Genomic DNA, 24884 nt, shown 5'->3' with positions numbered 1-24884 from the left:
TATTGTGTAATTTATATAAGCTATTTTCTTTTATAATTCCCAAAATTCCTCTCGACGGATAATTGACTCCTCAGCACTTCTTTTATAATGTGAAATGGATTCTGCATTAACACACTTACCTTTGTATATCACCTTGTATATCACATACACACTGACTCACCTTTCCTCCTCTTCTTCTCAGGTGGTCAAGAGTGTGTGCAGCCCGTGTGGGAAATGGCAAACACACAGTGACTATTGTTCAGTTCCCCCAAGAGTGTCGGAGCATGAGGTACGAAAAGAGTCACATTGTCAGCCGCCTAGAACCGAAAGAGCGTACAATTTACACGCCGAGCACGAAGAGAGCGGACCATTCCGAGGCATAGCTGAACGTGTGGCGGAGAAAAAGACCTCATGCTCTATTGGACTAATTGATCGCGGCGTGATCGTGAAAAAAAAGAGCGTCTCAGATCTGTCTCACCGTTGCCATTTGCTCTTATACTCGAGGAGTGGTAAACCGGTTTAAGTGCTGGTTGGGAAGCCGAAGAAGTTGGTCAGATTCAGTCGCGATTGTTTCCCGCGAGAACATTTTTCGTGTTATGTGAGAGGTGCAACCTTGTAATTCTTGCAGAAAAGGGAGGTATATTTTGTGTGTGGGAAATGCGATAATCCTATGAGATAGACACAATTGATGTAAAATTACGCGTTGCTAAAAGTGTAAATTTCCGTGTGTGTGCGAATGAAAGTTGGCTGAGTGTGTTTTTTTGTGCTCCGTGAGTCAGATGAAAAGTGAATGAGAGATGCAGAAAATCACTCTGTTACACAATCAGCATTTCACTGTGATCATCCTCCACTTGGTGGCCTTTCTGCTGTGCTCCAGCCTGCAAAATGTCACAGCGAGTGGAACAGGTAATGTGAGAGTGCCCCAGAAGTTTGCCAAATCTCACGTTCTGCTGAGATCAATTGATTTGTGATCCATATCGATTTCTTGTGCGGAAATCACTCATCAAATCAATCAGTGAGCCATTTATGGTGGCTAAAAGGCAAGAAAAAGGGTCTTTGAGGAAGTACAGCGGTTAATTCATCAATTAATATTTAATCATTTTCAATTAAAATTCACATTTTGTACAATTTACTTGTGACTCACCTTCAACTTTCATATTGCCTGTGCGTTTTATTGTGTGTGCACACTCAATTTTCATACAATATTTCACGCTTTGATTCTTCTGCCGCGGACCGCGTGGAAATTTTGCCACAATGCGGAGAATTTCCAGCAAATTTATGTCTTCTAACGGCCAAATTCTCTGCTCTTTCAGGCCCATCGCACGACAAAGTCGTGGTGTGTTATATAGGTGAGTGATTAGCACCGATTGCAAATGTGAGAATTCCTTCATATTGCTTTTTTTTCTTTGAATCCTCATAGGCACTTGGGCGACCTACCGACCGGGATTTGGCTCCTTCACACTGGACCACGTGGATCCCAGCCTCTGCACACACTTGATCTACGCCTTCTCCGGCTTGGACACCGACACGGATGGCATTAAGGCTCTGGGTAAGGCTTCCGGAAGTAGTTTTTCGCCCTCCCCATGCCATCTGCTCGATCACTGGAGGAAGTATTGAATTCCTCAGTCAACAGAGGGTTGATGAAATTGGGTGTCACGCTTCTGTGGCTTACCTTACTTAAGTATTCCTCGAATTCTGATACTCTTCGTGTTGAATATTTAAGACACTTTGCAATAATATTCCAAGAGTTGCCTCTTTGTTCTGCGAAGACTATGCCGGAAGTTTAAAACTTTGTGGCACTGTAAAAATTCTTCTTGCGAAATCTGCAAAGCAGAGACACAGGCTTTTCACACAAATTGTGTCGCATTTTCTTGCTGATTTGATAAGATTTCAAAAGCAATGCATATTTATTAGTTATGCAATTCACATGATTCACATGCACTTTCTTTGCCCACACGAGTGTTTGTAAGCGAGGCTTTTTATCAAAATGCAGTGAAAGTAAAGAAGAGTTACGCCAATAATTGCAGATTTCATTGATTTCCATCGAAGCCTCGCAATCTCAAGTATTTATTCACATTACACGTGTTGGTTTTCAATTGATTCCATATCTACCATGGTCTAGACTCATTCTGATGCTAATTATATATTGAGATATTCATGTCAAGTTCATTAGTGAATTAATTGGAATTATGGGCGTCTTCGGATTCTTGCATTGCAATTAAATCAGTTAGAGATCAGGTGACAAAGCAATTTCCAGGGCGTTAATGGTTTCTTTGATAGGTAAATATTGTCAATGGACAAATATTTGTGGGACGGCTTGGTTTCCGATGGCTGGAAATGGATTTCTCGCGATTTTATCTCTTAAAAAAACCACTTCCTTTTCACACTTTTTGCAGATCCATGGCAGGATTTGAAGGATAACTACGGAAAGGGTGGCTTCGAGAGACTCACTGGCATGAAGAAGATCAACCCACACCTGAAAGTCACTCTGGCGATTGGAGGATGGAACGAGGGATCGGTGAAGTATTCCCAAATGAGCGCGAATCCTGCAAGGAGGGCGAAATTTGTGAAGAATGCCGTGGAGTTTGTGAAGCGCTTCAACTTTGACGGCCTGGATCTCGACTGGGAGTATCCAACGCAGAGAGATGGCAAGCCTGAGGATAAGGAGAATTTCGTCAATTTGGTGGTGGAGCTGAAGAGAGAATTTCGGAAACACGATCTGATCCTGACTTCGGCCATTGGAGCGTCAAAGATAATGATTGATGAGGCTTACGACGTGAAAACTCTGTCAAATCACCTGGATTTTATGCATATTATGTGCTATGATTATTCCGGAAGCTGGGATAAGAAAGTGGGACCAAATGCGCCACTGGACAATAATGGAATACTCGACATTGTGAGTCTCTTTTAAATCACTGAGAGATATTTATGCGAAATTTTATCATTTCAACATTATGGTTGGAACGTTATAATATCATACGATAAGAAGTCATAAATTCCTTGAGGAAAATTTCCAATCATGCATTTAACAATTATTATATTAATTTTAAAACAATCGCTATGCGATATGAAGAGATAATATTGAGGTAAAACAAAGCGAAAAAATTATGGATGGCTGATGATTCACTATATAATAATTTGAAATATGCTGCACCATTGCACATATGGCAATGTTTTGCACACATTGTATTAATAATCCTCCGTGTAATATTGTTGAATTAACTATTATAAAGTTATGAAAAATCAACATAAACTTGTATGCACACATATGCATATATAACAGACATTTCAATGTACATTGCAAGACTGTGAATCTTTTCTAAGGGAGTATTGACATTTTTCAGCACATGAAAATTTTGGTCATATATTTTTCTCAGTGCTTTCACGAATCTAACAACCATTATTTGTCTGTGCAGGAAAGTACAATTGCCCACCTGCTGTCCAGAGGAGCTTCGCCTTCCAAGCTCGTCTTGGGTCTTCCTTTCTATGGCCGGACGTTTTTGGCCCATGGCGAGGGATACTTCGGCGATCCCACGGACGACAAGGGCTTCCCAGGACCCTACACGAAGGAGAGTGGTTTTATGGGCTACAATGAGATCTGCGCCGCCGTCCAGAATACCTCAGCCGCCTGGACTGTCACATGGGACAAGGCGACGGATCAGGCTGTGGCGCGGAAGCAGAATACAGAAACTGGAGAGACGCGAGTCGTTACATTCGACAGCGGACGCTCCATTGCTAATAAAATCCGCTATGCGGTGAAGCTCAACTTGGCAGGAGCGATGGTGTGGTCAATTGACACGGATGACTTCCTGGGCAAGTGCGAGCGGGACAATGACACCTTTGTGGATTACGTGGCGAGGGAAGGCGTGAAGCTGTCCTTCCCGCGACGCGTGAATGACAATTTCCCACTGCTGAGGACTATCAACGAGGCGATTATCGTGGCGCAAAGTGAGCTGGAGCAGGAGGCTGCTATTGCGGAGCAAGAGAAGGACAATGAAATACCTCATGGGGCGGCAGCGTCAGCAACAGTCTGCTTTCAGACGCACTTCCTGGCTGCCTTAGTGATTCTGTCCATCTTTTCATGCGGGTACTTTAGATGTTAATAAAAGTCCTGTGGCTTCCTTCTACCAATTGTTGCATTCTACCACCCCTCAAAGAGACCTCCACAGTTAATGCACTTTGGCAAACTGTGTGCATAAAGAAAACTGCACTTTCCTCCTCTCTCTCTCCTGGCATAACTCAATTATTTAAAGTTTTCCATGATGATTGGCGGAATCTCGAGAGTGAGTGCTAGCACGAAAGAAGTGCAACACTAGCGCGCAAAGGAGAGTGAAATCTTCAAAGGCAAAGTTAATATTTGCAATTAATAGTCTGTGAAGTGGAAAAGAAGATGGTGACTTGTGCAATTTAATGCGATTTCATGCATCTTCAGTCACAAGTGCTGCGCTCTCGCCATTTAACAGTCAAATTGGTAGATGCTCTCTCTCTCTTTCTGTGTGACTTTCCGGGGGCCAACAAGCCATGAAGGGGTGAAGAGTTGGGATTCATTTTAAGAGCATCATAGAGTTGAGAAAGTGGAACACTTTTTCTCCGCAAAGAAAAATTATCAAATTTCTGTCACGAAAAGGAAGTCGAAGAAAAAAATTCTATTACATCACTTGTAAGTTCACTATTTGTATTTTTATTCTCTGCTGTTTTCCAGTATACATTCAATTATTTCTACTATTTTTTTTGCTCTGTGTATGCTTGTTTTATGTACATGAAAAGGAAAAGAGGAAGAAATATTTTTCGGTCAGGAGAAATTGGATGTTTCTTTGCTAAAATGGTTTTCTCTCTTATGCGAGTTGGACTCAATTGTCTACATTGTCTCTAAAAATGTTTTGATAGCATTTATAGAAATGTACATAGATTCACTTAAAATTTAACATTAATTGTTCGTTCTGGCACAGAAAATTTAATCCAAACGACCCAAACATTAAATGTGCATTTTTAATTGGATGCAAATTTTTTCCTTATGTTTTTCTCATTTAGAGAACATGCATAACGGTTGTATGATGAAAATCCACATGAAAAACATCATTCTACCTTGTATATTCGTCAGAAGTGCAAAAGTAGACAATAGACAATTGTATGTCAGAGTTCAACTCACAATTCTGATGAACAAAACGACCAATTTGAGGTAACAAACACAATTTTCATTTCATATTCTTTCTCCTCTGCTATTCGCCGTCTCCTTTTAACTACAAAAATACTCTAATGGATTTTTTTTGCTCTCTCCTGAAACTTCACCTATTTCAATGGTTAATTTATTATTGTCCCTCGGGAATGCTTTTTTGTCCTCACGGCAGATTTCCCCATTGATTTTCCACCCATTTCCCGATGGGAGGTGGGGAAATGAATGGGTTTTGCTGCGGAGTCCGTCCGATTGGTGAAATTATCGCTGAATTGGGGAGAAGCATTAAGTAACAGAACATATATAGAGTGATTTTTTTTTAAATGATGTCAACAAACAAGAGTAAATCTCAATTCACTGTACACAATTTAGGGGGAGGGAAGAGTTTTGTGATAAAATTCACATTTACTACCTACATTTCAGTAAATTCATCATTATCTACTAATGCCTAGCTTAGTGGGTTGCTCACACGAAGATCTCTTTTCACAATCGACGATCGCTGAGATCAGACACCCAGTCATTATCAGACTTGCCGATGATGCCGGGCTGCATATCGGCTCCGCCAACTACCTCCAGGAGATCCGATTCCCTGCGATTGTCCGGATACAGAAGCCCCACGTCACTCCCGCCCAGATTTTGGATGATCGCACTGATGTTGGTGCCGATATTCTGTCTCTTGATGGGCGTTATGTTGAGATTCTTAGGAGATTTTGGCTTGTGGAAGTGTGGCTGCTTGGAGTAATTGCCCATGTCCGGGTGGATGTGTTCGTAGCCAAGTGTGAGTGGAGTATTTTCAAACTGATTGCTCTCCTTGATCACTTCGTACTGGGCGTCGGGCGCAAGGAAAACGTCCTGCTGGAGATTTTTCGTGGATCTTCGGTGTGCCTCCTGGCTCTGCTCGTTGGATGAGTACGGGAAGGAGGCCACGAAGTTGGTCGTGGAAGACTCAGTGAAGTCCCTGTACGTTCCAGTGCTCGTGCCCGGCGTGGCTGGAGAGAGATCAGTGAAGTCAGTCTTTTCTCCCGAGTCTGCCGAGCACATGCTCTGCCTGGACATGTCCTTGTGCATGAGTGAAGGCCTAGGCGCCGGAACTACCATGCGCTTCTCCACGTAGTCTTCAGGTATCATTTGTGGGAAGGGCAGTCGACTGCGAATGCTAGTCTCTCGCTTTCCGAACCTCTGCACCAGATAATCTTCAGCATCCTCTTTAGCCTCCTTTAACTCCTTTCGCCTCTGGCTTGCTTCTTCATAGTAGTTATCATTCTTAACTGATATATTGCAGCAACTACTCACATCGGCAAAGTACACCTCAGATTCCGTCGGTTCCAGCGCTTTCATGCCATTCCCACTGACACCAACATCAAGTTGCTCCACCATTTGTGGATCCACTTGTGTTTGGAAGCCAGAATTCTCGACCCCTGTTTTGATTCTTCGCGTCTTGGCGTGACTCGTGTTAGGCATTTGTCCTCCATCGCCTGTCGATGTGGAAGCTCCTGGTTCGTGATACTCATTCTCAGTGGGATGCATTAGGTCCGGTGATGGTCCGCTGAAGACATTTTGTACATTAATCCTACTCACAGGTTGATTAGGCCCGATGCTCTTTGCGCCCATCTCCACTCTCTTCTTGGTTTTTCTCACTGGCAGGGTGTTTGAGAACCTATCCCGCGGCCCGTCGCTATCAGAAGGGGTATTCTCATAGTTATCCTTGGTTTTGAAGGCCGTCGCCTGAGTTTGACGCTTCAGTAAATTCCGGTGGGCTTGCTGTTGTGGACAGAAGGGCTCCATTGAGTGACTGTCCGTCGAGGAGCTGTGCTGGTGACACTCAAGAATAGCCAAATTAGGTTGCTGCTGAGGCTCCATGACCTGCTGACAAGCACTGGGATGTATGTACTGATACCGGCCTCTTCTGGCGGGACTATTCGGGTCACTGTACGGTGGCGGTGGACCCCAGACACCATACGGCGGTCCTCCAATTACGCTGTATCCGCCATTGGCGGCTGGATTGTTCTGATTCACCTCAACAGCCGGAGTATTGCTGAAACCATACTGAGAATCCGGACTGGATGGGGTCTGCCTGAAGCGCTGAGGCTCAGTCCTCTGCCATGGCATTCGGGGCCAACTCCAGCCTCCTGGAGCGCGATTTCTCTGCCCAGGAAGCTGACCCAGACTCCTCACACCGCCAACAAGTTCATCCCCACCAGGATTGGGCGAGTAGAAATTCCCTGCTTGACCCGGTGTCCAGAATCTGGTGTCTCCGTCCCAAGGATAGGCAGACGGCATGGCTCCACGATGGGAGTGACACTGCTCACAGCATCTACAAGGGCCCCCTCGAGGAGTGCCTATGATAGATGGCCCAGTCCCCGGAGGAACTCCAGGCGGAGGCGGTTGTCCTGTGTACAGCGATCTGCAGCGGAGTTCCAGCTGCTCCCAATACATATTCTTCCGCTCGTGGCACAGCAACTGATAGCCCAGCATGCACGTGAAGACAGACACAAGCACCCCGGCCACGGAAAGGCCAAAGACAGCACGGAGGCAAGAGTACATCGATCCGTGAACGATGCCACAATCTGAGGCTGCTTCGAAGACGAATCTGACTCCTGTGAAAATAGGGTGATTAGGAAAGTGAGATCAAGAGCATGTCTTGGGAATACCAACCATCATCCACTTGCTCAGACGGAGAGTCCATCACCACTGAATAGCAGGTGCATGTCCGAGTCTTTGACTGATACTCGCACTCTCGTAGTGCTTGCAGGCGACTCATGTGCAGAACAGTTGTTGTCACAGTCACTAAAGCGCACGTGAGAGCTGAAGCCAGGGCACAGGCTCCGGTTAGCTTAATCTGCAATGGAAATGATGAGGAGTGAAGCCTTGTAAATAGCCAGGAGGGTGTCTCTTACCAAGTAACTGTAGCGATTACGTCTCTTGGCCAAACTTATGACACAGAGTCCGGTCAGCATGAGCTGCAAGAGAAAGAGGAGACATTAGATGGAGCCCCCATTATGGATGCTGATAATCTGCCATTTAGCGATGATTTATTTATTCAAATCATGTCGGTTTGGGGACACACCATCCTTTCATAATCTCCCATGGTGTCTTCGCAAGTTCAGAGCTGTTCGGGAAAAGATATTCTGTCGTCCCCGGAAAGAGCAGTAAATCACAAACACTGGTGTGACCCAAAAGTTCTCGGACATTTGTGCGTGCAAGACTTTGCTTGATGTTGATATCGTGCTTTAAGGATTACACAAACTCTTCACATTTCAATAAAATCAATTCGAATGCTCTCTTATGAAAATCATTATGAAAAATGTATTTTCATATCTTGCAACAGTTTTCCATAATTATTCACCATATTATCGGTAATATTTCAAATTAGGCTTAAAGAAAACTCAAGGTTTTCCAAGGAGAATGTATTCAACAAAAGGACTCTAATTATATTCACCCAAAATTCTATTTTATTTACGTAAATCTAACAATCACAAATTAATTCTATTGTCTCATGGTGTATATTACATGGATATTCAATTGGAAAGTTGTTGATCCATTGTCACCTCTCGCCAAACCAGTGAATTCTGGCGTGGTTTTGCGAGTGGATTAGATTGGAAATATATACCTTTGTATGATATTTGAATGCAAAACTTTAATCTCAAGATATGGTGTGGCTTGGAAGATATGGCAAAGTTTGTTGTTTTCCACATTGATCCCACACTCTCGGCCATCCCTGCACCACTCTCGGGGGCTTTCACATTAATGTGTGAAAGTGGAAAATTATTCAGACGTGCAGACGGAGTCATATGAAGCAATAACCACCCCAGAGGGATTTTGAATCATCGCATCTGGGTGGCGAAAAGAGGTGGGAAACTTTGACTCTCACGTGCGCTTTCGAGAATCATTGTGGGGAAACTTCAATAGATTCCCGTAGAATTTTCTCAATTTTCGCACACAACAAAAGTTGTGTGTGCTCTCGAACTCAAGAGTTCATGTTGTTCTCCTCACCTGGCAAGTCACTAATTAATTGGTAAGAAATTTTCAATGGCTCTGCCCATGAGAATCTCCGAGCGTATAAATCAGTGCCTCTTTCCACTCCTCAGCAGCAGCAGAGCGCACCTGAATGGTGAGTTGATGAAGAATCCAATTAGGAAGCCACCTTTTATCCACCTAAATTGGTGCAAAGAGGAGGCCAACACGAGATGAAATGAGAAACCTCCCTCTGGCCAGCGATAATAGGGGTTTTCCTCAATAAATCTCCCCGAAGGAGCACAAATAAATGTGTGTCACGGCGGAAAGAATTCGCTTTAAAAGAATGGAACGCGCGCTGTCTCTTTTCTCTCTGGGTGGGAAATAGTCATAAAATTGGCGTCAGTCTGAAACTGAAGACGCCCTGTGTGTGCTCCCTTCAATTGTCGACGAGAACGACTCCAGCGATTTCCACCCTCCTCGAGCGGGGTTGATTCACATTGTATCACGCTAAGGAGAGAGGGAGTCATAATTGCACTTGTCTGGATTTTTTTGCGTCCCTCAAGGCAAGAACGTGGCACAAAATATCATTCGCTGACTGTTGAAATTTCATCCCCATAAGTATTTCAGTAATATTTGATGCAGATTTCATCCCTTTTCTCCCCATGATTTCTCGCTGGTAATAAAATCCCCGTGAGGAAAAAATCTCCTGAGATCTTTTACCCGTGAAAACCACGCACATTTTCCTCCCCGAAAGAGGAATGGTTTTTCCCTCTAGAGATCGTCGGAGAAATTTGCAGGATGTTTTGTTACCCGCTTCAACTGCACTAAGTACAAATAAAAAAAAGTATGAGTGAGTCTCATGGGGGAAGTGCGCTGCGCGAGTGTGTCTGGAATTGTGGAGGCTTTTAGCAATCTCCCTACGAACGCACAGTCATAACTCGCACAATTTTTCCCACTATAAATCAAGGAAATTGCTGAGACATTCTCTTTTCCTCAGTCTCACATGAAAAACCCACGAGTCGATGAAGAAGAAATCAGTGTGAAAATGATAAGAATTTCCACTTGAGAACCATTTTTCTACTGGCGTGTTTTTTTCCTAGCAATTTTCTCGCGCGCAGTCCTGTGTTTGAGAGAGCGAGAATTCCACCCTCTACATTATTATTGCAAATGGAATGGAATCTAAACTGTTGCACAAAAGACCGAGATAAAATTCTCATCCACCCTCCTATCTTCATTATCGTGCGTGCCCAACACACAAGTTTTTCGCAAACTTCCCGCCGATTTTCCACCCCAGCCTCGCTCAAGAAGTTGGTCTGATATTTTTGCTGATTTTTAACCCTCTGGCCATGTTTGGATAAATCAACATTCTCAGGGGCTTTTCTGTGTGGGAAATCGCAAGATGAACAAGTGATACTGAAGTTTCACTGGGAAATTCAAAGGGCTTTGAACCCCGTTGTGGGTGGGAAGAATGAAGGGGAAATGACAGAGGGTGGGTTTGTTATTTATGGCCTTTTTCTAATCAACTCACTCTTGTATAGTAATTACAAAATCCCATCCTTTACATTTTATATCATGATCTCTGTCTGGATCTCTGTATTCTTTGAGATAATGTAAAGGAAAATAGGATTATATTTGCATAAAACGTACTTTCGTACTTAGCGAAAGTGAATTCTCGTGGCTTTGTGTGTTGAATATAATCCTTTTCATCCGCGGCCTTCAGCGAAACGCAGCGAAGAGAACCTGCCAGGACCCTCTGAACTATTGAAAAATACCAAATGCAATCCTATAAAGTTTTGTCAATAATTCATCCAACCATAAATGTTTCGATGTAGAGAAATTGTGGAGTGGTTTATAATCCTATGTACTGCAGGACTGCAAAAGGTGTGACCCTGCCAAGGGGACTGAGGTTTTTTGTGAAACAACATTTAAGTGTGCCCGTCCATCAAGGTGGCAATGGTAAAAACATGGATTGAATGAATTGTTACACAATACCGATGATTTTGACCTGTTTTTCCAACTGATGCCCGCAAAGTCTATTTCCACGACAGGATATTAAATAGCACGCAATTTTCCAATAATCCCGATATGGGGAAAAAAGGAGCATGTGAATATTGTGATGGGGAATTGATTTCCCAATCCAGTCACATATTTTCACATGAGGTGTGATGAAGGAAATTTCATTTGTCAATTTGTGCCATAATGGAAAATGTGCCTCTTCGCGTTGATATATGGCTCGGAAAGTTGAAAGGTGATAATACTCTGCGTCCTGGAATCTTCATTTGACGAATAGGAATTCTTTTTCTCACACCACGTGACGTGATGGAAAATGAAATCCCCCTCACAGTGCCCCTTTTGTTGACATGAAAATATGATGTTTTAGTAAAGCGATGAATAACCCAAAAAGTGGAGGGAGGTTTCCCAGACGAATGACACCATCCGGGCTCTTCCCATTCGCATCACTGAGTGATTTTCCCTCGAAAACCGTCAATATTGTGTGAAGAAAGGAGTTTCCTCTCTTGTTCTCTGCCTCGGAAGAGAAATAGAATAGTGAAGAATCCTTGCGCTGAACATGAAGTACACCATTCAATTCAATTCAATTACACCTAGGTTGTTATTGTTGACAAGACGATCTTTTGGAAATGAAAATTAACTCATACTCTGAGTCGTCCTGTTTGGTTGTCTTGATGCATTTTTAATATAAATACTTTTTATGTTAAATTCTTTTCTTTTTCTAAAAAAAAATCTTCTGTTTGTGCAAAGAAAGTCACGCGGAAAACATGTAAATGTCTCGTAAGATAAAGTATAAATCTGTTTCATGCAGTTTATCCAGACAAATTGTATGCCTTCTATGAAATTTCCCTCTTCGGATATATTCAATTGAGGAGCGCAACATCCGTAGCGGAAAACTGTAGATAGAGAAAGGTATCACGGAACAGGAATTTCTGCATTCATCTCAATCTTTTACCCACCACCGTCTTGTCTCTATTTTACCCTATTTCATCCTCTCCATATCATTTCACAGGAATGACGGGAATGAATTTCCACAGTGCTCATCTCGAGAAGTTGGGGGATTTTGCAGAGAATGACTTTGGAAAATGCTTACAAGCTGACTGAAGATTGAGTAATTCCCTGAAACATTCCCAGAGTCGTTCACGCGGTAGGCGGAATGAAAAAGTCCGTAAACCCATTTAGTTTCCACCACATTCCAGTCCCTGAGCATTACGCCATTGGTGAATACCTCGTGGAGTTTGTTGCATGGAGAAGGAAATGGAACTTTAAATAAGGCTCTCTAACTAGGAACTTTCAGTAATTTATTGTGTGTGAGTGCACAACTTTCGACTGAAGATGAAGATGGGAGATTTTAGGCGACATGAGAAAATATATATATAGAGAGTTTCGGGAAAGGTTGAGGGGAGAATCACTTGGGAAGAACAAGCACAATGCCTTGTATTAATTATTCCAGCCAAAACCAGAGCATGATGCTTATTTCTCTATGAAAATCCCCTTTTCTTCTTTTCCACCCCATTGAATTGCCGCCAGTGTTTTCCACCAACTAGCATTTGCATTTAATTTCACGGTGATTCTGTACACTTTTATATCATGCTGAATCTTAGAAAAGTTTTCCAGTGTATCAAATTTTACACTGAATTTAATTAATTTGCTTGATTCCCAAAAAAAATCTCAAATAAAAACTTTTGTTCACGCTTTGTTTGGAAAATTGCATTTCTAAATGTCATTAACAAAAATAGATTTTGAATAATCAGTGAAAATCCAATTAAAATCTCATTAGGTGTGATTATTCATTTTATCCCCTTAGTTTAAATTATATTGAATAAAGTGACGTCTGCGAGTAGAAAGATAATAATTTTTCCTTCGAAAGTCAAATGAAGACTTTTGCCTAATTGAATTTTTCATCCTCCGTTCTCATTAATGTCAGCTCTCTCTCTCTCACTCTTTCTATGCTTGGCGAGAGTGTAAAATTAATGCTGTACAGGGAGTGGTAAATTTAATCCTGTACCGCAATTCACTGTCACATTCTAGGCAAGGGTTGTGGGATTGCTCTATTTGAAATTCAATTGCGGATCTTTTACAGCTTGGGCTAAATAGTTCAAGTCTAATAAGTGAAATATGAGATTAGGTTCTAGCATGAGGAACTTCTCATATCCTTGATAGAGTTAAACTTTCAAAATTTCACCACTGACTAAATTCTAATAGAAATTGACTTTGTGTTGCATTTTTGTTGTAGAAAGTCTTTCGAGTGCATGAAATTGGGGACGTTGGAATAAAATTTTAATTGAATGAAATAATTTTCCACAATTACCTCGAAATTTCAACACTTTATACCACTTATATTCTATTCCAGTGCAACAGTGCTTTATTTCAGTTTCGCGTTTGGACGCACATAATCTAGAATCAAAATTTAATTAATGTTGAATTTAGGCTGACGAGTGGGAAATTTCAATCTACACCCACTCTTATTCAACACCGTCTAAGCATATGTAGGTGGAACACCCACGCGTGTTTGCAGTATTTTCACCCATTTCCTGGAGAATGGATGAAAAATCGAGAACGACATGAGGGAAGAATTGATGGAATAAAGTGGAGCGAAAAATAACCCACTTTTGCTCCATTCCATCACAATTTGGTGTTCATTTTGTGATTTCCCATGGGGTGATTGCCTTTGTGGAGGGAGGAGAAAATATTGCGAAAAAAAAATCCCTGAAGAAAAACTGACGGTGCCGAGGAAAGTGCTTCAGATATCAAAATCATGATCAGCAGAAACGATTTCCTCGTACTTCATTCGTCAATCATTTACACACTCAATTCCTCATTGAACGTGCATCTCTATTGGTCATTTGTTTATTATGTATATGTATACTCACCAGCGTGGCGGGAACAAAAGTTGGAATTGTTTCAAAGTAAGACATCGAGGCGGTGTGCGTCCTCAAGGTGAAGTGCACAGGGAGGAAAAGCATGCCCACGAGGGATGATGAGATGCCACAAATGGCACACCATGCTATGTATTTCCGGTTGCCAGCCGAGTGTGGAGCTGCAAGATTAAACATACATTCTCTAAATTATCGCTTCAGGACTACAAGATGGGAAATTGTGTCGGTTCTGACTTAAATAAAATACCCCGTGAAAGTTCTCTCCCCCTCGAAAGCCCGCTTCACCCGCATGCCATTCACCATAAGCTTCCCAGCAAGGTCGCGCGAAGCACGCTTTTTTCTTGGTTGGCTGTAAATTTGATTTTCTTACAACAAAAAAAAAAGAATTCAACACATTTTCCTCTCCTTTCCATTGTCACCTTCTCTTCCGACTCAGTGAAATTCAGGCTGTGCCACCGAACCAAATTGGGGCAGGACGGAAAGGACATAACAGCTCCCTCTAATTCTTCAGGCATTCGCCTAAACGAGGCCTTGGCAGAAAAAAAGGTTAATAGGGGTGCAAAAATGGCGCAAAATATCTCCTCACCGCAGAAAATAACGAGAGAAAGGAAATTAAATAAATCGCTCTTTGTTCTTCCAGAGCGTTCATATTCTGCGTCATGATAGTTAATACCGCCGAATTGATTAAATGACTATGTGCTTTATTATACATACATTACAGTCAATATTCTATGTAGTAATACCACAAATAACTAAGTGATGCAGCATTACAATATGTATTGTTCACAATAAATCCACTATTTAGCGCTTACGCAGTAGAAACGTGAATCTACTGAAAAGTGCGTTATGATTGATTTATGCAGTTGAAAGGACTTTTTAATCAGCTAATAGACATTACAAATTTACAACGCGGTGTTGTTATAAATTGAGTTTAAGCCCTATTGATTAAAATTTAAACTACGCCTGATATTTGATATGATACGTTTTTTTTTAATTAAAGAAAGAAGATCTTAACTTTTTTTGATCACGTCATCACTAAGAATATTCAGCTTTAATAAAACATAAATTTTATACTGCTTTAGTAATGCTCCAGATATGTTTAAAACTAGCCCCGCATTGAGCATAGCAAAGTCGAAAGTCATAAAGGGAAGAATGTTATGTTGTGCATGAGAAACTGCAGATTGCGTCGGCAGACTTGTGGCAGGATAAAATCCTATTTTAAATCTCTCATTGAATGTTCCCACATTATGAAATGAAACAATAACCAGTGGAAAATCCTACATACAGAGGAACTATAAATAAATTAGAATGGACAAATTCATTTCATGCAAAAGAGGTAATTGAAAATTGAACTTTCTTCGCCAATTTGAGGTGAAAATTATCAAAATATGGCGATAATATCAAAGTGCAGTTCAATAGCTACTAACCAATCGACTGTGGACGATGTGAATCCGTTGGTGGGCCCCACGAGCAAGGGGGAACACTGTATTGAACCACTTGCATTACCGGATATCCGTGCATTTTTATTCAACTTTCATTGTGTGCTCACACTTTAACACCGTCAAATATTGCGGGTGGGTTGACAAAGGGGGAGTGGACAGGAATTGTTCGTCCGAAAAAATAGCCACACACAGTTTTTCACATTTTCCCCATTCGCATTCACTAGGAAAATGTGTCCTTCTATCTGTTGACAACAGAGCCTGTCTAGGCAATTCCACACAGCCTGGCTGTATTGGGATGCAGGTGGGCAGAAAAAGTTGATAACTTTGTACTGTGCTCGGGACTGAAATGCACTCAAATTGATTTTTCACCAGTGAGAGATTTTAATTGTCTGTTTTGTCGAGTCCTGCCTGATTTCCGTGTCGCTGTTTGAGGCCTTTGTATCAGGCTCCAAAACTTTTTGATGCAGTCTCTTTTTTGTCCGCACAATCCTGTCACTCCTATTGTCACACACGCGAGCTTTTATATCCGTTAAAATTAATTGAGATATCTCTCACCCAGACGTTCTGTTTCCGCCCCCACCCGAAATGCGTGCTTCTCTCTCTCCCTCTTTCTGTATCTATTTTTTCCGCATTAAAATTTCACGTCCATCTAATGGAGAAAGATGATGGCAGGATGATGATGATGGGAAAACGTGAGACACACACTCTGGGGGATGATTTAATAGGTGTGGTGATTGTGAATTTCCTCCTCCTTCTCACTTGGCCACTTGCCGGGGTGGAGTGGGAAAATTGCTGGCCCAAGAAACTTTACAGTCGGAACTTGAGCATCGTCGCTTTATGCCACACTCGTCGCTTTTTAATTGCCACCCACGCGCTTTATCAAATATTTACACACGAAATTTATATATTGAATCCCGCCAATCAATAACTCAGCGCTGCGTGCGTGTCAAGACGCCTTGAGCAGATGGAGAGATGCTTGAGAGATTCTAAATCACCCACGCAAAGTGAAAGCTCACAAGTCTCCCATTGTCCGAGAGAGAGAGAGTGAGTGAGAGAGTGAGAGTGGCGAAGGAGAGATCCAAAACAATCACCTCACATTTTCCGGTCTCTGGCAATTGGGGGCACAATTCACGTGGAAAATGTGTCACTCATGATGCTTGAGCAACACACAACGGCCGCGCGCGAGGATGGATTAAGGGTGAAGTGTCCAAGAAATTCTCACTAACGCCACTCTTGGAATTGTCTCACATAAGGGCTCAACCACCGCCAACGGAATCTCAACTTTGACTGATTTTACGATCAATGGCAGCCCCCTCGAATGGCGCGAAATGAGGGAAAATTTCTCCTGGAAGAGCAACTGGGGAAATCAGGGGTGGCTACACTTCACCGCCGTGAGTTGATAACAGAGACGATTCAGTGAATCTTACTGGAGTTTCTTATGCTATTCATTCTCATTGCTCTGTAATTTCAGAATGAAGTCCTAATAATTTTTATAATGCAACTATCGCAAATATTACTCAAGAACTTTCTCCGTGACTACAATGGAGAGATTCCGCCACGGTGTTGGGGAAGATTGCAAATGTTTCAGGGTGCGACTTGGCGCATGTGTGGAGTGTAATCGATAAATCGTCATCATCAGAAAGTCAGTGTGCGAGGAGGGCATCATAGAGAGCAAAAGGGATGCAGAAGCAGGAATTTCTAGTCGTCCAGATGTATGTTCGATGGACGAAATTTTGTCTGCAGCGACAGAAAAGGAGGGAATGTCTAAGTAATTTTCATTTTCCTCCGCAAGATTCGAAGAGAGGATGTCACTGGCCTAGTTAAATGGCCCAAACAGGGGGTGTGGAATATTCGAGGACACAACAGATGTATAAACAAGGCAAGTGGGAATACCAAGCAAGCGGTGTGGGTGAGATAAACAAGTTGATTGGGCTTTAAGGGGATTTATCCGTTGATGGAAATTCTGGGAATAATGTTTATTGGTATACTCCTTGCAAGTTAGTTGCAAGGAATTGTCATCTAATGCTCAATTGTATGTCATTTCAATTTCCATCTTTCGCCTCGTCTGGTGTCTGGTGAAGTTCCTGGCATCTTGCCTGCCAAGCTAAGGCACAATTTCACGTTGTGCGGAATGGGAAGAGGATGTGAAAATGAGACACATGTCCTATTTCCCTCATTGTCTCCCACTCCACTTGCACAATTCCCTCGGACGAACGGCAGCAGAGTGAGTGGAAGGCCTTGTAAAAGGATCTGGCTTCACTGTTGGCCAATGAACAATACTGCGACAAGTGCAATAAATACACAAGTCGTCTGGCTGTTCGCGGGGAAAGTGTGGTGAAATTTTTTGCCAAAAATACTAGATCAACATCCTTTCATTCGATGCCAAGAGTCAGAAATGCAACAGAGCCGATTTTCATAATATGTACCTATAAATACTCATCCTGAGCCGCAACACTTCATTTTCATCTTCCGCAGATACAATGGTAAAAGAATAAAATGATTGATGAGCTGAAAAGGATACGAAGAAATGTGTTTGGATACAGGATAGCAGAGAGAAGTTCGACCAAATGTGGGCATAGAAATGCCAGAGATGATCGATACTGGGTTGAACGTTTGCAGTTTAGGTCAATTTTGCATTTCATATCGCTGGAACTCTATTTGTCATTTTCTACAATTTATGAGGGCTTCAAGGACGAAGCATATTTTCTGGGCTTCTGGAGCTTTTGTCTTTCCCTCTAAAAGCAAAATGACTCTTCCATGGACAAATATTTTATTGTGTTAAATAATCTCTGGGTATTGATCTGCTATTGGATTTGCTCTAGATAATGTATACAAAATTTATAAGCTTCTCCTTGAAATTAGTGCGATAACTGGCAGCGAAATCGCTTAATTGCATGAAGCTTGAGCATGAACCACGGATGCAGCGATACAAAGCGGTGAGCTTCGGGGTGGGAGATTTAAAATTAAATTGACACTGCTTCACATACACCCTCAAGTCACTTCCCTTTATTCACCTGCCTCTATTCACCACACTTATTCTCCACCCACACTTTCCATGTGGATTGAATTGAAGTTGAGATGGGAAAATAGTAGTTGCAATATTGTTTTATCTCACTCTGAATTTTCCCAATAAATTCATGGGATTTTCTCTTCGACATTGCCATCGATTTTTCATGTGTGGGATGTTGGAAAAAGAACTGAGAAATCGACGTTTTGAGACGGTGAGGCGAAGTGTTATTCTCGAAGAGGACAAATTCAATCAAGACAAATGAGACACGCGAACTTACAAAAGCTCTAAATTGGCAGATGGAAGAGGAACACATTTACAGACTTGAGAATGACATAAATTTAACAGGGGAGGAAAGATGTGGCAGGAAAGGAACTATTTTGGGCTTTCAATGTAATTGCCCTTGTGCAATGTTTCTACTCTACGAGGTTTTCCGGGGGTTTTAAAATGTCAATATATTCTGGAAAAGTGAGAGAAGAATGTTGAAGACAAGTGATTAAATACTTTTTCTTCGGGAATTTTTTTATCACCAAGTGATTAAGTGAGAACTTGAAGTATGACACTGTCTGTGAAAGCTTTCATCCACTCTTCCGTATTTATCTTGGCCTTTTTTCTTCTACCACAAAAGTACACTTAAGCATTTTTAATTACAATTATTCACTCAATTTTCAAGAGAGGATTTCATACTTTGCCCTGTGGGTAGAGTGGAGAAGAATATAAGCACCTTTCGCGATATGTTTTCATCAGCAAACCACCCTAAAAGCTTGAAACATGTGGTATTTGGAGGATTGCCAAGGAATATGTAAGTTTATGGTCATTTGGTGGCTCAAGAAGAACACTTTATTGGCTTCCTCTCTTGAACTTCCCCCCATTTTCTCGGGATTCTTGAGACAATTTCCTCCATCTCGAGCAGACACCCCAATAACAAAAAAAAAGTCCACAAGTGATTCGATCTGAAGAGATTTTCAGCCACAAGTAAGTCAACTATTGACAATGGACCACACTTTGACCAGAATATTGATGATTCGGGATACTTTTCTTTTTTCCCTCCTCATCCCCCAATGAAAATGCCTCTCAGCTCTGTTTACTTTTGCACACCCAGAAATATATCGTATTATGTTCTGATCTGAACTAATTTCCGCCTCGAACAGAAACACAAGACAAAAGGGTTAACCATATTGTGGAAATTTCAACTAGAAAATTATCAATTTAAATGCTAAGGTGTATATTTGGATTTAAAAGTCAACCGAGACTCACCCGCGTCGTTAAGCCTGGGGGCGGCTGTGGTCCGTGGCCGAGGCGGTCGGGGCGGAAGTGGTGGACGCTGATCATCCTCAGACGCCGTCCCGTCCGCCCCCTTGACGCCAGTGTCCGTGCCGTCGCTGTACACCTCAATTCTGCTGGCGTACTTCCGCTCGTCGGGCGTCTGAGGACGCAGATTGGCCGTCATCTGGCCACAGTCTTTCCTCACATGCGAACACATCCGACTGTCGTCCAGCAAGGCTCCACTCATGCTGCAATTACATGGAAATTCGATCTTGATTGCATCTCAATCAGTGATATTCTCACAAAACCCGGAACTCTCCCAGCCTTATATCGATTCATTGTAAGTCAAAGTAGTCTAATAAGAGATATCTCGGTCTCCACTAAATATTTACATTCCCTAATCCAATACTAAATGTAAAATAAAATATATACATAATTGTCGAAAAAATTCCACAGTGTCAGAAACTAAAGAATGCAGAGAATTTATCAATTCATGTTGAATCTTGCTGGGCAGGCCAATTATTCTAATTAGCTTCCGACTGAAGAATTTTGTCCACACTGATTTTTCCCCAGAATGTCTGCGCGCCAATTAATGCCTTTCGTCAGAAGCTCTCAAATTCATTTCAGAAATTACCAATTTGGTTTAAATTGAATAACCCAGCGTCGACCAAAAATTAATTAATCTCCAGCGGCAAATTGAGATGTTTATTGAGTTTGTGGGGCAAATGCTGGTGTGTCTAATCCAATTTTTCACGCTTGAGGCACATTGCGCGGTACTCACGTGGCTCTGGTAGAGCACTTTCTGCCCGAGTCCTCGGAGCCACTAGGGTTGTTCTCATCTGCAGACACGATGCGCGAACTGCGGCCACTGGTGGGCTCCTGGTGGAGGCAAGCGTTCTGGATGTCTCCAGGGCAGTCGCAAGTGCTCATTTGCGGCGCCCCCGAGCAGCCGTACGGGTGGATCATTGAGTCCTGAAGCGCTGTGGCGGCATCGCAGTGATGATGATACTGCGGATGATGGTGATGATGCGCCCCTGCGTGGGTGTGGAAGTGCGGCTGATGATGGTGGTGCAGAGAGCAGGAGCATGAGTGCTGATCCGACGGTGAATTCGCTGTCGATGGCCCATATCCCGCCGATTCTCCCACCGGGGGCGTCGAGAGTTCACTGTGATGGTCCTGTGATGAGGCCATGTCACATCATTTCGGCATTTTCAACACCTTGAGATCGTTGAGTCTGCGAAAAAGGCACCGAAGTGAGCATGAAATGGGACAACATTAAAAGACACTTTTGGGTCATTGAGAAGAGGAAAACAACACTTGAGACTCCTCCTCAAAGTCCATTTATTTGCCTCCAACGCCATATGTTGGCGCACTTTTTGCCATCTTTCTCTCTCCCATCATCAATTAGAGTCGTCAGGCCGAAAAAAACGCATCGGTGGAATTTTGACCAATAAATTTTATTGGCAAGATTCCGAGGAGAAATCTCAGCACAGAGTTGAGATTCTTATCGCTGAGCAGATAAATGAGTTTTAAGGTGACAAAATCATTCTATTTAATTTGCCATGACATTTCTCAGCGAATTTCCTCTCATAACGCCTTCTTTTCGTGTTCTGTCCACACTCCAATCAATATTCGGTGAGTAGAATATTGGATTTGTGACTTAAGTTTGTCTCTATCCGCGGTATTAGTGTTAATTTTGTGTTAGGGCAAGATGAAGCAGGGAATGTCACACCTGATAAGCTGTAATTAAAATGCAGCGCAGGTGCTTTGAGTGAAAACACGCATGTTCTCAAGATAACGAGTCTACTTTAGATATTTTATATCTTCTTCATTATGCATTTCGCGGCGCCCTTTCCCTTCTTCAAAAGCTGCTTTAGCAAATAAAAAGCGTCGTCTCCGAATTATCTTTTTGAAATCTTGATTGGATCTAGATAGTATTCTCACGATCCTTCCTCTCAGCTCTGTCTGCAGGAATGCCAGACAAACATCCAACTGGACAACAGCCAAGAGCATAAATTTCCACAATGGGCGCAACTATGCAATTATAAATTCAAATTGCGTGCAAATAATACCCTGAAGAATTAATGTTTACCACGGCGGTGGAATTGGCAAAGGGAATTTATGGAGGGATGGACTGCGAAGTCATCTCTTTGTGGGGCAAAGAGTGAGAGAAGGTCAGTTCGGTGGAAGGACAGACAAAGGGCCTTCTTACAAATTTCATGTGCACCTTTTGAAGGTCTCCCAACAAACAATAAATGTCTCATGGGACGAATCCGATCGTGACGGAGAGATTTCTCACAGATCATGATGGACACCACACACAGTTGGTGGGCTTAACGGCCAAGGGAGTGATCCATCGATTGGGAATCCGGGAGGAGGAGAAAAAAAATGTCCAGTGCATGAATTGTACATTTCAGTTCTCCCTCATCCTGCCGAGAATTTTAATTCTCCCGAGAAAAAGGTCTCGATCTCCGGGGTGATCTTTTGTTTGCGGGCTTGGAAAACCAGTTTGGAGTGAGAGGGAAAAAGACTGGGCGATCATAGCGGCGGCATCTTACAGATCGATGATCTCTCTTGGCAGACTGTCTATTAATTTGGTGTCAAGTGATGGAATCACTGCGATTGTTGCCATCCTAAGCAGCTCTTAAATTCGGCGATCGCGCATATTTGCACGTAATCCGATCTTCTAATGTTTTTTTCACTCTGCATAAATTTACACAATTATTCCTCCTATTTAAATTATCACATCATTTTGCGTGAGCAAAGCAAAAAAAATTGTGACAAATTTATGAACGATGAAAAAGGAGTTTCTCTTTCAATTCGAGAATATTGCAAAATCGAATCGTAAGCGGCTAAATGAATCATGCTTCATGCAGAGGAAATTGCTCATGTGTGAATTGTGTCTCCGAAACTGATCATTTTAGTGGGTGGCACACAAAGAAAGTGCGCCAATGAACTCTCCCCGCCTGAAGTTGGAAATATTTTTATTTACTTGTAATTCTCAACAATGTGTTAATTGGCAGCAGGAGCGTAATTAAATTAGAATTTTTCTGCTCCATGTCCACAAAGAATAGAGAGAGAGACTCTTCTTCCCTTCTGTAATTCTCACGCAATTCCCAGAATTCTTCGGGGTCTTTTCACCTTATTTTCTACCTCTTGTTGCAGGAATTTCTCATTTTTTTTGTTATCTCTGTGTGCAATTTTTTGGCGGAAGTGCGCCCATAAAAATTCCCAAGACGAGAGAATTTTGTGCGGTGTTCGACGAAGAAAGTTGAGAAAAATCAATGCCCAACGACCAAAATCACCGGTAAGTCGCCTTTTTATTGCGCTCATTAAGGAAATAACACACCCTTCTTGGGCTTTCTCTGATCAACTACCAAATGCTGCGCTTCGGGCGAATTCCTCAAAAATTGACCATCTGCAAAATTCTTTCCACTTGTCTCGCACTCGTGAGAAAATTCCTGCGACAATGTTTTCACTTTGATTCGTTTTAATTGAATTCACGTGAATTTAATTGAATTCCGCGTGGTATTTCATGTGAAATTTAGGTTAGTGCTCGGAATTTCTCATCAACTAAGAAGATTAGTGTGAGAGCTTTTAATTTCCCTAATTCAATTTGCAGGTATGGAATTATCCAGCTCGAAATTCTGGAATTTTTCACATTTTTCGCATGACGAATTTTTTTCTGAGGTTTGAGAAGCTCTGCTGCCGTGGGGGCGAAAATCGCATTTTAATGCTCATTGAAGAGGATGTCTGAGAGCTCATTTAGAGCTTTTCCCGCGTGACTTCCTCAATCTCTAGTCATGTACACATTTTCCACCCCTGGGCGGCGGAATGGTCAAGGCGAAATAAGGCGCGAAAGGAGGGATAATTGAAGACATAATTGGGGAGACGCTAATAGCCCGAAGGGCTGACTGGCGTGCAATGTTGACAGCAAACACTGAATTAATTTTATTTCTCAATCGCCCGGACGAAAATTCACTCTGCTCAAATAATACACTTTACATAAGAGCGTGCTTGTCGGGAGAAAATTCGTAATGGCACTTTTTCTAGAACGACAAACCGTCGAAACCCCTTTTGGCTGTGTTGACAAAAGCCGCGTGAGATGGATAGAAAATCAATTTCTCATGTGTATAACACACAACAAGTGAGTGAAAAGGTGAGCACAGAACCTCTGTGGGTCCGCGTTCATTCACATTTGATATACGCACTCATGATGGGATTTAATGAAGCAATCATCCAATGATCAGGAAATTGTCACACTTTTTCACCTAGACACCTTCTTTTTTCTCCTATTCTTGCTTACTGATCGGCGCCATAGACACTTGGAAAAGCTGAGTGGAGACTTTTCACTGGACAAGTCATTGAGATTTGACCACCAAACGCGCTGTTGTAGTGAAGAAACTCCAGAACGACCGACGTTCGCAGTGCAACTGAAGATGATGATCTCGAGGCTGGAATTCGTCTTCGTTGTTTTGTGGAGACTACATTGCACACACTTGGAAACCACTTCAAACGTGTTTCGAGCGCTTTACCTGAGCAACACACTCTGGACCAGAGCGCGACGAGTGCGAGAGAGTTAGGAGAACTTGCAGATGACGCCGTGAGATCAGAGGGATAATAACTAAGGAGTTTTATGTACTTTTCTTGATGTTAGATGTTTCGATTTTTGCACCAAATGCCCTCCATTCTAACATTTTTCCAAGCATCAACAAATCAAGATCTTGGTCTATCAGAGATTCTGCAAAGAATGGTCAATTTGGCTGCAGTTCAGGTGTAAAATCTTAAGTGTAGCGGAATTAGGATGAATCTTAATGTGTGCCAGTGGAACTATCGATTGAATATCATTGGATTTTATACCTTTCAGTGAAAATCACACCAATTGCGCGCCTCTGGCAATGGAAGAAGATGAAATTGAACTGATGATGATTCGCCCAAGAGCGACACAGAGACTCCAGTGCTTCCCATTTTCAAGTGGGTTGTTTTGTATGATGAAGAAAATTTAGCAAGTCGTTTGTGAGCATCATTTGCATCTCTGTGGCAGTTTTTTTGCTCTCTGTGCGCCCATCTGAATTATTTTTGCAGGAAGAAACGCCCGAGAGAAACCGCAAGAAAAACTCGTCATGCACCATTTTTACCTGATGGTTGAATTTCTGACTGGAGAGAGAAGT

General features: G+C 42.3%; 2 protein-coding genes across 4 annotated transcripts; one reads left to right on the top strand and one right to left on the bottom strand.

Moving 5' to 3' along the window:
- The first annotated feature begins 246 nt into the window (after nt 1-246).
- Nucleotides 247-4124, top strand: LOC132259586 (probable chitinase 2). The gene is made up of 5 exons (XM_059757284.1): nt 247-885; nt 1293-1328; nt 1400-1528; nt 2376-2875; nt 3396-4124. The coding sequence occupies exons 1-5, from the start codon at nt 777-779 to the stop codon at nt 4080-4082; spliced, it is 1461 nt and encodes a 486-aa protein (XP_059613267.1). The 5' UTR covers nt 247-776; the 3' UTR covers nt 4083-4124.
- A 520-nt stretch (nt 4125-4644) lies between these two features.
- Nucleotides 4645-16723, bottom strand: LOC132260437 (uncharacterized). Of its 3 annotated transcripts, none has more exons than XM_059758540.1 (6): nt 16532-16723; nt 15426-15957; nt 13993-14159; nt 8050-8112; nt 7808-7991; nt 4645-7749 (listed from the first exon to the last, which is right to left on the bottom strand). In XM_059758540.1, the coding sequence occupies exons 2-6, from the start codon at nt 15517-15519 to the stop codon at nt 5636-5638; spliced, it is 2622 nt and encodes an 873-aa protein (XP_059614523.1). In that variant the 5' UTR covers nt 15520-15957; nt 16532-16723; the 3' UTR covers nt 4645-5635. The 3 variants fall into 3 exon arrangements, with proteins under 3 accessions (XP_059614523.1, XP_059614521.1, XP_059614522.1); XM_059758538.1 differs by having other exon boundaries at nt 15426-16089; nt 16667-16709; XM_059758539.1 differs by having other exon boundaries at nt 15426-16089; nt 16537-16550.
- Nucleotides 16724-24884: the final 8161 nt, after the last annotated feature.

The sequence above is a fragment of the Phlebotomus argentipes genome, unplaced genomic scaffold (assembly GCF_947086385.1).
Source record: "Phlebotomus argentipes unplaced genomic scaffold, Phlebotomus argentipes genome assembly scaffold_18, whole genome shotgun sequence".
Classification (NCBI taxonomy): Eukaryota; Metazoa; Arthropoda; class Insecta; order Diptera; family Psychodidae; genus Phlebotomus; species Phlebotomus argentipes.
The sequence above is the reverse complement of the archived record's forward strand: the minus strand, read 5'-3'. Positions and strand labels throughout refer to the sequence as shown.

Coding starts and splice junctions, on each gene's coding strand:
- LOC132260437 (XM_059758540.1), bottom strand. CDS start 15,519: ATGCACGGATATCCGGTAATGCAAGTGGTTCAATACAGTGTTCCCCCT. Junction 8,113..13,992: donor CTTTTGTTCCCGCCACGCTG/GTGAGTATACAT, acceptor TTTCTCTTGCAG/CTCATGCTGACCGGACTCTG. Junction 7,750..7,807: donor GTCTGAGCAAGTGGATGATG/GTTGGTATTCCC, acceptor CTATTTTCACAG/GAGTCAGATTCGTCTTCGAA.
- LOC132259586 (XM_059757284.1), top strand. CDS start 777: ATGCAGAAAATCACTCTGTTACACAATCAGCATTTCACTGTGATCATC. Junction 886..1,292: donor TGTCACAGCGAGTGGAACAG/GTAATGTGAGAG, acceptor CTGCTCTTTCAG/GCCCATCGCACGACAAAGTC. Junction 1,529..2,375: donor GGATGGCATTAAGGCTCTGG/GTAAGGCTTCCG, acceptor CACTTTTTGCAG/ATCCATGGCAGGATTTGAAG.